The sequence below is a fragment of the Camelus bactrianus genome, chromosome 22, assembly GCF_048773025.1.
Source record: "Camelus bactrianus isolate YW-2024 breed Bactrian camel chromosome 22, ASM4877302v1, whole genome shotgun sequence".
Classification (NCBI taxonomy): Eukaryota; Metazoa; Chordata; class Mammalia; order Artiodactyla; family Camelidae; genus Camelus; species Camelus bactrianus.
The window spans coordinates 8,720,773-8,733,218 of NC_133560.1; the positions used below are offsets into that span (position 1 = coordinate 8,720,773).

At 45.6% G+C, this 12,446-nt stretch overlaps 1 protein-coding gene across 4 annotated transcripts; it reads left to right on the forward strand.

The window, feature by feature from the left end:
• The first annotated feature begins 7,405 nt into the window (after window positions 1-7,405).
• DRD1 (dopamine receptor D1) lies at window positions 7,406-12,200 on the forward strand. Of its 4 annotated transcripts, none has more exons than XM_074350270.1 (4): window positions 7,406-7,565; window positions 8,237-8,515; window positions 8,612-8,965; window positions 9,064-12,200. In XM_074350270.1, exons 3-4 carry the CDS (start codon window positions 8,955-8,957, stop codon window positions 10,448-10,450), a joined length of 1,398 nt encoding a protein of 465 aa, XP_074206371.1. In that variant the 5' UTR covers window positions 7,406-7,565; window positions 8,237-8,515; window positions 8,612-8,954; the 3' UTR covers window positions 10,451-12,200. The 4 variants fall into 4 exon arrangements, with proteins under 4 accessions (XP_074206371.1, XP_074206370.1, XP_074206372.1 ...); XM_074350269.1 differs by having other exon boundaries at window positions 7,408-7,565; window positions 8,092-8,515; XM_074350271.1 differs by having other exon boundaries at window positions 7,408-7,565; window positions 8,306-8,515.
• Window positions 12,201-12,446: the final 246 nt, after the last annotated feature.

The window sequence follows — 12,446 nt, forward strand, 5'->3', positions numbered from 1 at the left end:
GCATAATCTCCTCAAGGATCAAGTGTATGTCAGAATCTTTCCTTTTTCAAGGCTGTATAATATTCCACTGTATGTATATACATTTTGTTTACCCATTCATCCATCAATGGACACTTGGGTTACTTTCACCTTTTAGCCATTGTGAATAACGCTATTATGAACAGAAGTGTGAATATACCTGTCTGAGTTCATTTTTAAGGAGTGTGAAAATATCTGTTTTCAATTTTTTGGGGGGGGGTATATGCCTAGAGATGAAATTGTTGGATCATGTGGTAATTCTATTTTTAATTTTTTGAGGAACTGCCACAATGTTTTCCATACTGGCTGCACCATTTTACATTTCCACCAGCAATGCAGAGCATGAAGGATCCAGTTTCTCCATCTCCTTGCCAATACTTGATATTTTCTGCTTTTTTGATAATAGCCATCTCAATGGATATAAAGTGGTATCTCCTTGAGGTTTTGTTTTGCATTCCCCTAAAGATTATTGATAAATATCTCTTCAAGTACTTATTGGCCATTTGTATACCTTCTTCAGAGAAATATCTAATTAAGTTTCTTGCCTATTTTAAAATTTGAGTTGCTTGGAGTTCTTTACAGATTCTGGTTATTAATCCCTTGTCAGATATGATTTGTGAATAGTTTCCTCTATTCTGTGGGTTGCCTTTACAATCTGTTGATAGTGTCCTTTGATGCACACAAATTTTACTTGTGATGTATTCAGATTTATCTACTTTTCCTTTTGGTGTCCATGGCCAATTCATTGTCATGAAGTTTACACCCTGTAGTTTCTTCTAAGAGTTTTATAGTTTTAGTTCTTGCTTTTAGGTTTTTGATCCATTTGGAGTTAGTTTTTACATATGGCGCTAGGTGATGGTCCATAGGTGATGGCGCTAGGTCTTTTTGCATGTAGAGATCCAGATTTCCCAACAAGATTTGCTGAAAAGACAGTTCTGACCACTTTTTGTTCCTCTGTGTTTCCAACGTAAATTTCAGATGCCCAAGGAGAGTCTGAACAGGGTTGTATAGGTCCTGTGCTTGTCCTGTGTGGTCAGGGGAGTTGAGTGCCATGACAGGCGGGGGATGAAAGTGTTAGTGAACAAAAAAGAGGTGTCACTACACCCAGAGACAGAACCCTGATCATGAGTAGAACAGAGTACTGGAGAGGAGAGATCTGGAGAGAGAGAGAGGGCTCCAGAGATCTCCGCAGTCCCCTGGAGCATTCACCAGGAAACTCATCAGTAAATGATGTGAGGAAATGAGAGGGTAAAGATTATAGGGAAAAGTATCGGGAACTCACACAGGGCCAGGAACAGTGCTTGTTGCCACCAGCCAGACTGGAAAAAAACCCTCAAAATTCACAGCACATTGAGCAGAGCACACAGAAGAGTCTTGCCTCAATCATGGGGGATAATTAGCCCCAGAATAAACATTGTTTGGTTTTACCTAACAAGCCTTCAAAGCAATACCTGAGTGGACCAAACTGTTTTTAAGTAATCTAAATGTGTCCTAGAACAAGGCTCAAGAATAGTTGTAAGACTATAAAGAGATCCAAGACCCAACAAGATAAAATTCACGATGTATATCATCCAGCCTCAAATTGCCAGGCATGAAAAGAATTAGAAAAATGCAGCCCGCAATAAGGAGTAAAAGCAACCAGCTGAACTGACACAGAGGTTGAAATTAGCAAAGAAGGGCAGTGAAATGGTTATTATTGGTATATTTCATACATTCAGAATGCTGAGTAGAGACAGCAGATGTGAAACAGACCAGATGAACTTCTGGAGATGAAAACTACAAAACCTAGGGGAAGGGTACAGCTCAAGTGGTAGAGCGCGTGCTTAGCAAGCACGAGGTCCTGGGTTCAATCTCCGGCACCTCCTCTAAAAATAAACAAACCTAATTACAACCCCCAGCAAAAATAACAACAACAACAACAATAATAATAGTAAATGACAAAACCTAAGATAGAAAATACACTGGATGGGATTAACAATAGACTAGACAGTGAAGAAGAAAAATTTTAGTGAGCTAGAGGATAAAGCCACAGAAACCATCCAGAATGAAAATACAGAGAAAAGAGAGCAAATAAAAGAGAATTAGCACCAGTGCATTGTAGGCCAACTTCAAGCAGTCTAGTATACATATAATTGAAGAGCCCGAAGAAAAGAAGAGGCAGATAAAATATTTTTTAAAGATAGGCAGAAAAAATATTAAAAAAAAAAATGGCCGTTTTCCCCCCGAATTTGACAAAAACCATAAACCCACAGGTCTAAGAAACTCAACAAAGCCGTAGTACACCAAGGGTTTGAAGAAAACTACACTAAGGTTTATCTTAATTAAACTGATCAAAATCAATGATAAAGAAAAGAATCTTAAAAGCAGCCAGAGGAAAAAAGACATGTTCGGTACTGAAAGATGAAGGTAAGATTGACATCAAATTTCTCACTGGAAACAATGCAAATAAGGCAACAGCGGACCAACCACTTAAAGCGCTAAAAGTGAAAATCTGTCAATCGCAATTCTATCCTTAGTGGAAAAAAAAAAAAATGAAGGCAAAATAAAGACTTTCCAGAGATATGACAGCTTAAAGAGTCAACCCCAGATGATCTGTACAGTGAGAAAAGTTAAAGGTCTTCCTTCAAGCAGAAAGGTGATACCAGATGGAAAGATGGGTCTATTCACAGAAGAAAGGGCATCAGAAATGGTACATAGGTAACTACATAGGTAAATATTTAATAGTTCTTTCTTATTAATTTAAATATCATTCTGAGATAACTATTTAAAGAAAAATATAACCATCTATTGTGGGATTTGGACCATGTGAAGAAGTAAAATGTGTGACAACAGGAGCCTAATGACTGGGAGAGAAAACATAGACAAATGCTACTGGAAGACTTCTAACTATACACAAAATGGAATCATATCCTTTGAAGACAGGCTGTGAGAAGGATGCAAGACAGACCTCTGTGTCTTATATAGATATATAATTACAGCATCCACATGTCTGATATAAGATATATGCAGGCATACTTCAGAGATATTTTGGGTTCAGTTCCAGATCGCCACCACAAAGTGAGTTTCACACTAACGAATGAGTCACACGAAGTATTTTGGTTTCCCAGAGCACATAAAAGCCGTGTTTACACTCTACTGTAGTCTATTAAGTGTGCAATAGCCTCGTGTCTGAAAATACAATGTATAGACTTTAATTAAAACTTTATTTTAAAAAAAATGCTAACCATCATCTGAGCCTTCAGCGAGTCCTAGTGTTGCCGGAGAATAGGTTCTTGTCTCCAGCAGGAAAGAACTCAAGAGCGAGATTTAGTAAAGTGAAAGTAAGTCTATTCAGGGATGGACACATTCTATAAACAGAGTGCAGCCCGTCTCACTCAGAGGGGAGGGCGGCTTAGGAGATACACAGTCCCCAGGCAGAATTCGAGCCATCTCGAAAGGTGAGTGGGAGAAAGACTGAGAGGTGTGGGAGTGTTTGGTAAAAGTAGACACACACTTCATAGACAGCGTGCTGCGTGTCTCAGAAAGCAAGAGAGGGTGGCCACGAGGTGCGGGGTTGTTAGTTTTTAAGGGCTCAGTAATTTCATATGCTAACGAGTGGGAGGATTACTTCAGCTAGTTTGGGAAAGGGGCAGGGATTTCTAGGAATCGAGCACCAGCCCACTCTTTGACCTTTTATGGTCACTCTAGGAACTGTCATGGTGCCTATGGGTGTGCCTGAGGCTCAAGGTCTGCTGGAAGTCAAACCTTCTGCCATCTTGGTTCTAACCAGTTTGTCCTGTCCTCAATGGCTGTGTCATTCCTTCTGGTTGTGCCCTGCCCCCTTCCCTCCTGCCTCGGTAATAGTCACATCAACGATCACTGATGACAGATTACCATAACAAATATAATAATGATGCCAAGCTTTGAAATATTACGAGAATTACCAAAACGTGATACAGAAACACAGTTGGAAAAATGGCACTGGTAGACTTGCTCGATGCAGAGGTGCCACAGACCTTCAATTTGTAAAAAATGCAGCATCTGTGAAGCACCGTAAAATGAGGTGTGCCTGTCAATCTACATCTTATATCACACGTCTTATCATTAATAGGATGTCAACCCTCAAGCGACCATGAAAATCGCAAAACAAAGAATGACAGAAAATAAGGCAAAAAAGGAAAACAAAAGCAATCACAAAACTACTCAGATTAGCCTACAGAAGCCAAAAAAAGAGGAAAAGGAAAAAAAGAGGGCCAAGAACAGAGGCAACAACAGCAAACATGCAAAACAACAAACAAATTGATGTTTGAATCGTATAATAAACTACAAGAGAGGAAACTCCGACACGGGACGAAGATTTCAGAGAAGTTGTATTTATGATCTGAAACAAGCATCCGAGTTACTTAGTCAAGTTCAGCCAAGCTTCTCTCTTTTCACCAACATTACAAACAGTCATTTTTTGGTATAAAATTACCTTTAATAATCCTGAAGCTTCCCGAAGGTATCATTTGTTATACCTGGCAGTTCAGTCGTTTTATTTAGTCTTTTATGAACTTAAGCTCCCCTAGGGATAGTGTGCCTTCTCTATTCACTTACTCTTACAAACTCCCAATAAAAAATATTTGTTCAAAAGCATTATTTGAATTCCCTCCCCCTTGCAGTGCATAAATCACCCGCAGAGTTTAAAAAGACGTGCCAATTTGGGAAACAAAGGTGCTTTTGTGCTAGGGTTTACATTCCCAGCATGATCTAATGCTAATACCTGCTTGCATTTATATTTGGTTCTTAATGTTTGTGGGAGAGACTTTTATAGAACAAAACGGAAGGTTTTGTTTCACCTTGGCTTCAAGAGAGAAAATATGGAAAAAACCCAAACCTCTAGCCAAATTGTAAGTTCCTCTGAAATTCACACTCTCTGAAAAGTGAAAAAAAAAAGAAAAGAAAAAAAAAAAAAAAAGAAAAGAAAAAAAAAAGAAAAACCCCCCTGAGATTTCAGCTACATTTTACCCTTTCCTGTTTTATCAGCAATGACGTTCAAAAATCCGTGACTCAAGCTTGCCAGAAAGAGATCTCAGGGGTCTGCCCTGGAATGGTGAGAAATTGTTCAACTCCTGTTTTCCTGGTGACAGGAAACAAAATGATTCTGTTCCTAGAGTCTTCCCTTCTTTGTAACTGCATTTCTGAGCTTTTTTTTTTTTTTTTTTTTTGGTATGTTATCGGAAAGGAGGGGAGTGGGTGATCTGACAATAAAAATGGCTGAAATTTACTGGTACAAGAAATAGTTCTCAATCACCATAAAATCGATACACGTTGATTTAATCACCTCGATATTTCAGGTGAATGAATTGAGAGAAAAAGACATAGGTCAGTGTGGGAGAATGTGGAAAGAATTTAGGAAATGTTTCAAGCAAAGAAAAAAAGGCTTTTTTTTTTTTTAGCTGCTGAGCTTGAGAGAAACAAGGAAATGATTTGTGTTAGAAATGTGATTTTCTTCCAGCAAGGTTTTGGTTAATATGTAAATTTCCTGTCAAACTTTATTTGGCTGTGGAGTTGGTGTTTCATTGAATGTGACCCCACCTGAGAGCAGACCAGTCGATACCTGGGCTTTAACGTAAAGAGCTGTGGGCATTGCCAAGGTTACTGGCTCTGGGAGGACCTGGGCACTGGGAGCACTTCTCAGATAAATCGCTAGACAGAAATTTTACTCCTGACCTTGGCCTTATCCTGACTTCCAGCCCCTGTTACCTCAGTCTTGTAGTTGTGTTCTTTTTGGGTTTCTTCCTGTATGAAAAGCCCCAGGGAGTCCCCTATCCTCCAGTCCAATCCTCTCTGCCCTTTACCCTGGAGAAAAAGATCCCCACGCCCCTTTACTCCCTGCCTTCCAGGGTTAATGCTGAATTTCCCCTCCCTGTGTATTTCTGGGTAATTTCAGCGGCAACACTTCAGGGTGGGTGGGTAGAACATGGGGAGTTAAACGTTCAGGCTCAGGTGACTGTCTTGAACCAGAAGCAGAGCCTTTCCCTTGCGTTTGTTAGTAAAAGGGAGAGAAAGATGAAATAAAGTCAAGAAGCTTGGGGAATGACTACCTTGTGGAAAATGATCTGGAAGTATTATGTTAAGTGTGGCTTAAGACTCTGCAAGAATGTGATTCCTGGGGCATGTTTGTGGCAAAAAAGTGTGTCTGCGACCATGACTCAGGACACACGGCATCACTATGTGTGACAGGGAGGAAAAGAAGCGGGAGGACAGAGCTGGGAGCAGAGGCTCGGGAGGGTCTGCCATCAGTAAGGTGGTCCTTACATTAAAAACCAAGGTGCAGTTAGAACCGGATAACTGAATGGAAGTATTTTTTAGGTTCAGGCTTCCAATGTGGTGTGAGGTTCTCAAGGAGATAAGATGATTGGTTTTCTAATGAGCCCTCAAGGTGTCTGCCTGGAAAGGGCTAACTGGGTCCTACCTAGCTGGGTGCCAAGCCCTCTGCAAACATCATCTCATTTAATGCCTACAACAATCCTGTTACGTCATCACCATTTTACAGAGGGAGAAGCCAGCGCAGAGAGGAGAGAAGGCACACGCAGCAGTGGGCAGGGTAGGGACGGGAAGCCGGGCAGTCTGACATAGAAACTGCGTGCTTAATTCCTCCAGGTTTTGGAATTCACTGCAAGGCAGGATGATGTCACTTACATAAAATTCGCTAGAAGTCTGACCTGTCAGGTATCACCCGAGGCAGCAGGGGAGGGGGTCGGGGCAATCTCCACCCAGCCCTCTTGCTTCCATTTTGTCCTTTCCTCTATGTTAGCTCTGGGGGTAATTATTTAGTTCCTTGGCTCCCGCGATAGACTCTTGAATTCCCAGGAGGCAGTGACGTGGAGGTGAAAAGAACACGCAGGTGGGAGTCAGGCAGCCGGCACCCGCATTAGCCCTGTAACTTTGAGCACCTTTCCGATCCTAATTTTCCACTCGGGCAAAGTGGAGAAGCGCAGGCCGAAGAGGAGGAATTCTTTAAGGGGTGGACGACAGAAGACGTGGGCTTGGGACACAGACGTTGCTCAGTAGACGCCAGTTTTCGCCGGTTTACTCTTTGAGAGTCCGCCTTGCATCTTGCTAATAATTCTGTCCCTCGGTATGTAGTGAGCGCTCAGGAAAATACACTGGTTCAATGAATGCAGTGGCAGCAAAAGGGATTTTTCACCCTCGTCAGTTTTTAGGGAATTTCGAGCAGAGGAGCCCCCTTTCCCAGGTTCTGGCATTCAGGGACAGGGAAAGAGAGGGGGGCCAGGCGCGGGTCCCGCGTGGATGCGGAAGCCAGTCCCGGTGAGGTCGGTGCCTGCGAGGGCACAGTCGGGGCGCTGGAAGCCAAAGCCGCCGGCAGAGGGCGCCCCGGGACTGCCGAGCGCGTGGCGCCGGGGTTGGGGCGCTCGCCCGGGGCCGGGCACCGGCCGCAGTCCGGCGTTGACCGCAGCCGTGGACGCGCCCGCTACCCACGCGGAGCGCCAAGTGAGCGCCTTCGGGGCGCAGCGGGGCGCACCGGCCAGGCGCGCGGCTGCTCGGAGCCCTCCCGGTGAGCGGTGAGTATGCGCGCCCGCGGGGCACGTCGCACCCTAGTTGGGGGCACTTGGAGGCAGCGCAGATCCGGCCGGGGCGGGCGTGGGAGAGTGGGCAAGGTCCCTTTTCTGTTTGGTGTGTGGGAAGGGCTTGGGGTGGATGGACCCCAGGAGGCGTCGGATGATGAGCAGAGCTTTGCTTTCAGGCGGCTCGGGCTCACTTGAGGTTCTAACATCGGATTTTTTCTCGCGGGCCCCTGTCGCGTGCTGCCCCGGGGCCCGGGGGCCCGGGGTTTGGCGGGGGTAAGCCAGCGCGGGCGAGTGCTCACCTGGGCGTCCCCCACTCCTTTCGCCCGCGACACCATCCAGGGGAACCACGTGCGGCTGTCGCTCGCAACTCTGCCTGTCAAGCGAAGCCCGCCTCCAGGGCAGGGGAGGGGACGCGGGGGCGGGGTGGGCTGTGCCCCGCGGGAACCGGGCTGGCCCGTGCGCCTGCCGGTGCCAGCTCGGCTCTCTCTGCCTGGTGTTCCCACGGGGTCCTGGGAGGCAGCGGGCAGCCCCGCAGGGAGGCGCAGGACTCTTCCCCGAAGGACTAGAGGCCTCTCGAGGGGCGCCCGGGCACTTGGTTCCAGAAGAAGGGAAGCAAAGGAAAGAAGCGGCCCCAGTGACTGGTCCTGAGAGCGCCCTCTCCCCAGGATGCGCCGAGCGCCCGGGAGCCCTTTTCCCGGGTTTCCTCCGCTTTGAACCATCTCTGGCCATTCCAGGCAGTGGGGCAGCGCCAGCTCTCTGTGGAATTGCCCCAGGATCCTTCCCCCAAACCCGCCCCGGTGATTTGTGCGCATCGGGAGCGGACCCCGGGCTGCGCGCGCCGGGCAGCACTCAGGCGCGCCTCCTGGGCGTTGCGCAGCCGCGGCGCCTCGCGAAGCCGGCTCCCCGAGCCCCCGGGGCTTTGAGAGAGACCACCCCAAGGCAAGGTAGGTGGCTCTCATGGAACTGGATTGGGCTTGACAGTAAAGATACGATCGACTCAAGTCTTGGCAAACGTCCTTTCCTTTCTCTTTGCTTTCTAGGGGAGCTGCGGCGGCGGAGCCAGGGGCTTGGAGGAGCAAGGCATGTATTTTCAGCTGCGCCTCAGAAGAGGAGAATTCTGCCATCACCAGAGAGGCAACAGCCCTGAAGTGTGACTACAGCTGACTAGCTTGGCAGAGGCCTGGGAGTCTCTGGGTCGATAGCTTAGAATATGCTAAAAAGTCAGTGCTTTCCACGGGGAATTGAAGGGCCAGCTGGTCCCCGTGACAGTGACCTGGAGCAAAGGAGTCAGAAGACAGTCGCAGAGAGCAAGAGGGACCTTCCAAGGGGCCGACTTGGACTGCGGAGGGCAGGCTCCTGCCACACAATTGTCGCAGCCCTCTGATGGAATGCTGGTGAGCTCTTCCACCCAGGGGAGCAAGTGGGACTTCCAGGGGGCTGCCTGGCTAACCAGGACTCCTCCAGGTCTGACTGACCCCTGATCCCTGCTTAGGAACTTGACAGGTGTCCAAGCACCTTCTGTGCTCTCCCTCCGGAAGATGAGGACTCTGAACACCTCTACCATGGACGGGGCCGGGCTAGTGGTGGAGAGGGACTTCTCCTTCCGCATCCTCACAGCCTGTTTCCTGTCACTGCTCATCCTGTCCACACTCCTGGGGAACACGCTGGTCTGTGCCGCTGTCATCAGGTTCCGACACCTGCGGTCCAAGGTGACCAACTTCTTCGTCATCTCCTTGGCTGTGTCGGACCTCTTGGTGGCCGTCTTGGTCATGCCCTGGAAAGCGGTGGCTGAGATTGCTGGCTTCTGGCCCTTCGGGTCCTTCTGTAACATCTGGGTGGCCTTTGACATCATGTGCTCCACTGCATCCATCCTCAATCTCTGTGTGATCAGCGTGGACAGGTACTGGGCCATCTCTAGTCCCTTCCGGTATGAGAGAAAGATGACCCCCAAGGCAGCCTTCATTCTCATCGGCGTGGCGTGGACTTTGTCGGTCCTCATCTCCTTCATCCCAGTGCAGTTCAGCTGGCACAAGGCAAAACCCACAAGCCTCTCTGATGGGAATGCCACTTCCCTGGGCAAGACGGCAAACAACTGTGATTCCAGCCTGAGCAGAACCTACGCCATTTCATCCTCTTTAATAAGCTTTTATATCCCCGTGGCCATCATGATTGTCACCTACACCAGGATCTACAGGATTGCCCAGAAACAAATACGGCGCATCTCGGCCTTGGAGAGGGCAGCAGTCCATGCCAAGAATTGCCAGACCACTGCAGGTAACGGAAACCCCGTGGAGTGTCCTCAGCCGGAGAGCTCCTTTAAGATGTCCTTCAAAAGAGAGACTAAAGTTCTGAAGACTCTGTCCGTGATCATGGGGGTGTTTGTGTGCTGCTGGCTTCCCTTCTTCATCTTGAACTGCGTGGTGCCCTTCTGTGGGTCTGGGGAGACCAAGCCCTTCTGCATCGATTCCATCACCTTCGATGTGTTTGTGTGGTTTGGGTGGGCTAATTCCTCCTTGAACCCCATCATTTACGCCTTTAATGCTGATTTTAGGAAGGCATTTTCCACCCTCCTAGGATGCTACAGGCTTTGCCCGACGACGAGCAACGCCATAGAGACGGTTAGCATTAATAACAATGGGGCCGTGGTGTTTTCCAGCCATCACGAGCCTCGAGGCTCCATCTCCAAGGACTGCAATCTGGTTTATCTGATCCCGCATGCCGTGGGCTCCTCTGAGGACCTGAAGAAGGAGGAGGCAGGTGGGATAGCCAAGCCCTTGGAGAAGCTGTCCCCAGCCCTGTCTGTCATTTTGGACTATGACACTGACGTCTCCCTAGAGAAGATCCAGCCCATCACACAAAATGGACAGCACCCGACCTGAGCTCCGAGGGCAATCCTGACAGACACGCTCATCCCAAAAGCTAGAGGAGGGGCTCGCGGTGAAGAAACTAAAGTGTGGTGAGACTGAGACGTCAAAGGAGCCATCCTCGGCTGCCTTCCCTCAACACACAACTAACTACGTTCAAAAATACATTCCAGTGTGTTTTCTGTGTTGTCCGTAGTGAATCAAAGGACACATGTGAAAAGAACATTCATAAGGGACGTGTCTTTGGCTCTGAAATTATTTTTAGAAACTGATTCTTATCTTAGGACTTAAAAAATAGGGCAAAGACTCAACAAATGAGCAGCTTCACTTAAAAATTAAACATTTTCGGGAAGGAAATGAGAAGGGTTGAGTTTGCTGTGTACAAACAGGTGCTAACCCTGGTCCAAGCAAAGGTTTCAGAGTGTAAAGGTAGGTGCATGCCTTCATAAATTATTCCTAAAACATAATTGAGCCTTACAGTAAGAATGGGATTTTTCCCCCCCAGAACTGATGCTTTGTGGATATTGGTTTTATTTATTTATTGCATTATATGGATATTTTTAATTTATTAAAATAAATCTATATTTATCATATTTAATAGGTTAAACTAGTGAGTTATCTGAGATCTTACAATTGCATTTTCATCCATTTAACTAGCACTTTATAAGCCAATGAAACAAACACACAGACTTTCTGAGATTCTAAATGCTCATGCATCACTTCCAGAAACAGCAAAGCCTAATAGAAAGTGAAGTTGTGATGATTCCTTAAAATTCATTGGCACAAATAAATACGAGGTGAGAATTGACAAATTCTGTGATTGGTTTTTTTTTTTTTTCCCTAAAAAGATTTGGAAAGATTTAAAAAAGCATAACTACTGTTGTGTTCAAGACTTTTTAAGTGGCAAAGACTTTTCCAGGAGGATGATTTGTAGTTCTGTAAATATCTGAAATACAAGACAGCCTAAGAAGAAAGCAACTTGAAATTTATGATCTTAGATGGTAATAAAAAGAATATGCCACTTTGTATTTATGTAAAATAATTAATCCTCACCGTCTTTTCTCATTTCCTGTGCCACAGAGCTTTTCTGAACCAAATACATGGCTGTCCTGGTTAGATATGTGTGGTGAAGACAGTGAGTTTCCTTAACTTTTGTGTCACAACAGTCTCACCAATGGATGGAGGTCCAATCCTGCATCTCCACCTTAAGAGGTCAAAGCAAAACGCTCAGTGGGGCTACTTTGTTTAGTTCTTTAATCTGAACTTAGAATTGATTTTTTTTTAAAGTCTAAATGTTATTGGCATATTAACTAACAGACAGTGCCTCATTATCATCCTTCAGTAAGACACTTCTGTTGGTGGAGGAAACAGGAGACCCCCTTCTCCCAGGGTGTGCTAAGCAACCCAGAGCCATCAGCATCTCTTGACAAACGCTAGCCCTCCTCTGTGCTTTGGCATCAAGTTCCTGTGTCATCACCCGGACTGTAAAAACTATCATAAGTCTCCGTCACCAAATGCTAATTCATGCGGGGCATTTCAAGATAATTGTTTGGAAATGTTTACAAAGTATTCTTGTTGATAAGCAATTTACTTAACATTTAGATGAAATTGGTAACAAGAAAGATATTTACTGAAAACGATCTCCTGCATCAGGTCTGTGTTATTTATGCATTGTGAATGTTTTCTTAATTTTATTGCCTGTATGCTTTCTTACATATAATAAAATTATTTTGTGAACTCAAATCAACCCTGAATGAACTGTGCTGCATTTGTTAATGGGCTTTAAAAACTACAATACTTCAGATCTACACGTAAGAAAACATGGGCATTTTCAAGGATACGTTGCTTTTTTTTTTTTTTCTTGTTAGTGGCAGTTTCTCCTGTTAAATATGCCACGTGTTGTGTTGCCTTTGAATATTTAAACAGGGAGTTGATTTGGGCTTGTTTGAAACATACTCTTGTTTTCCTTCTGTCTCAAAAAAATATATTTTTTAAAACGAAATCCTTCTTT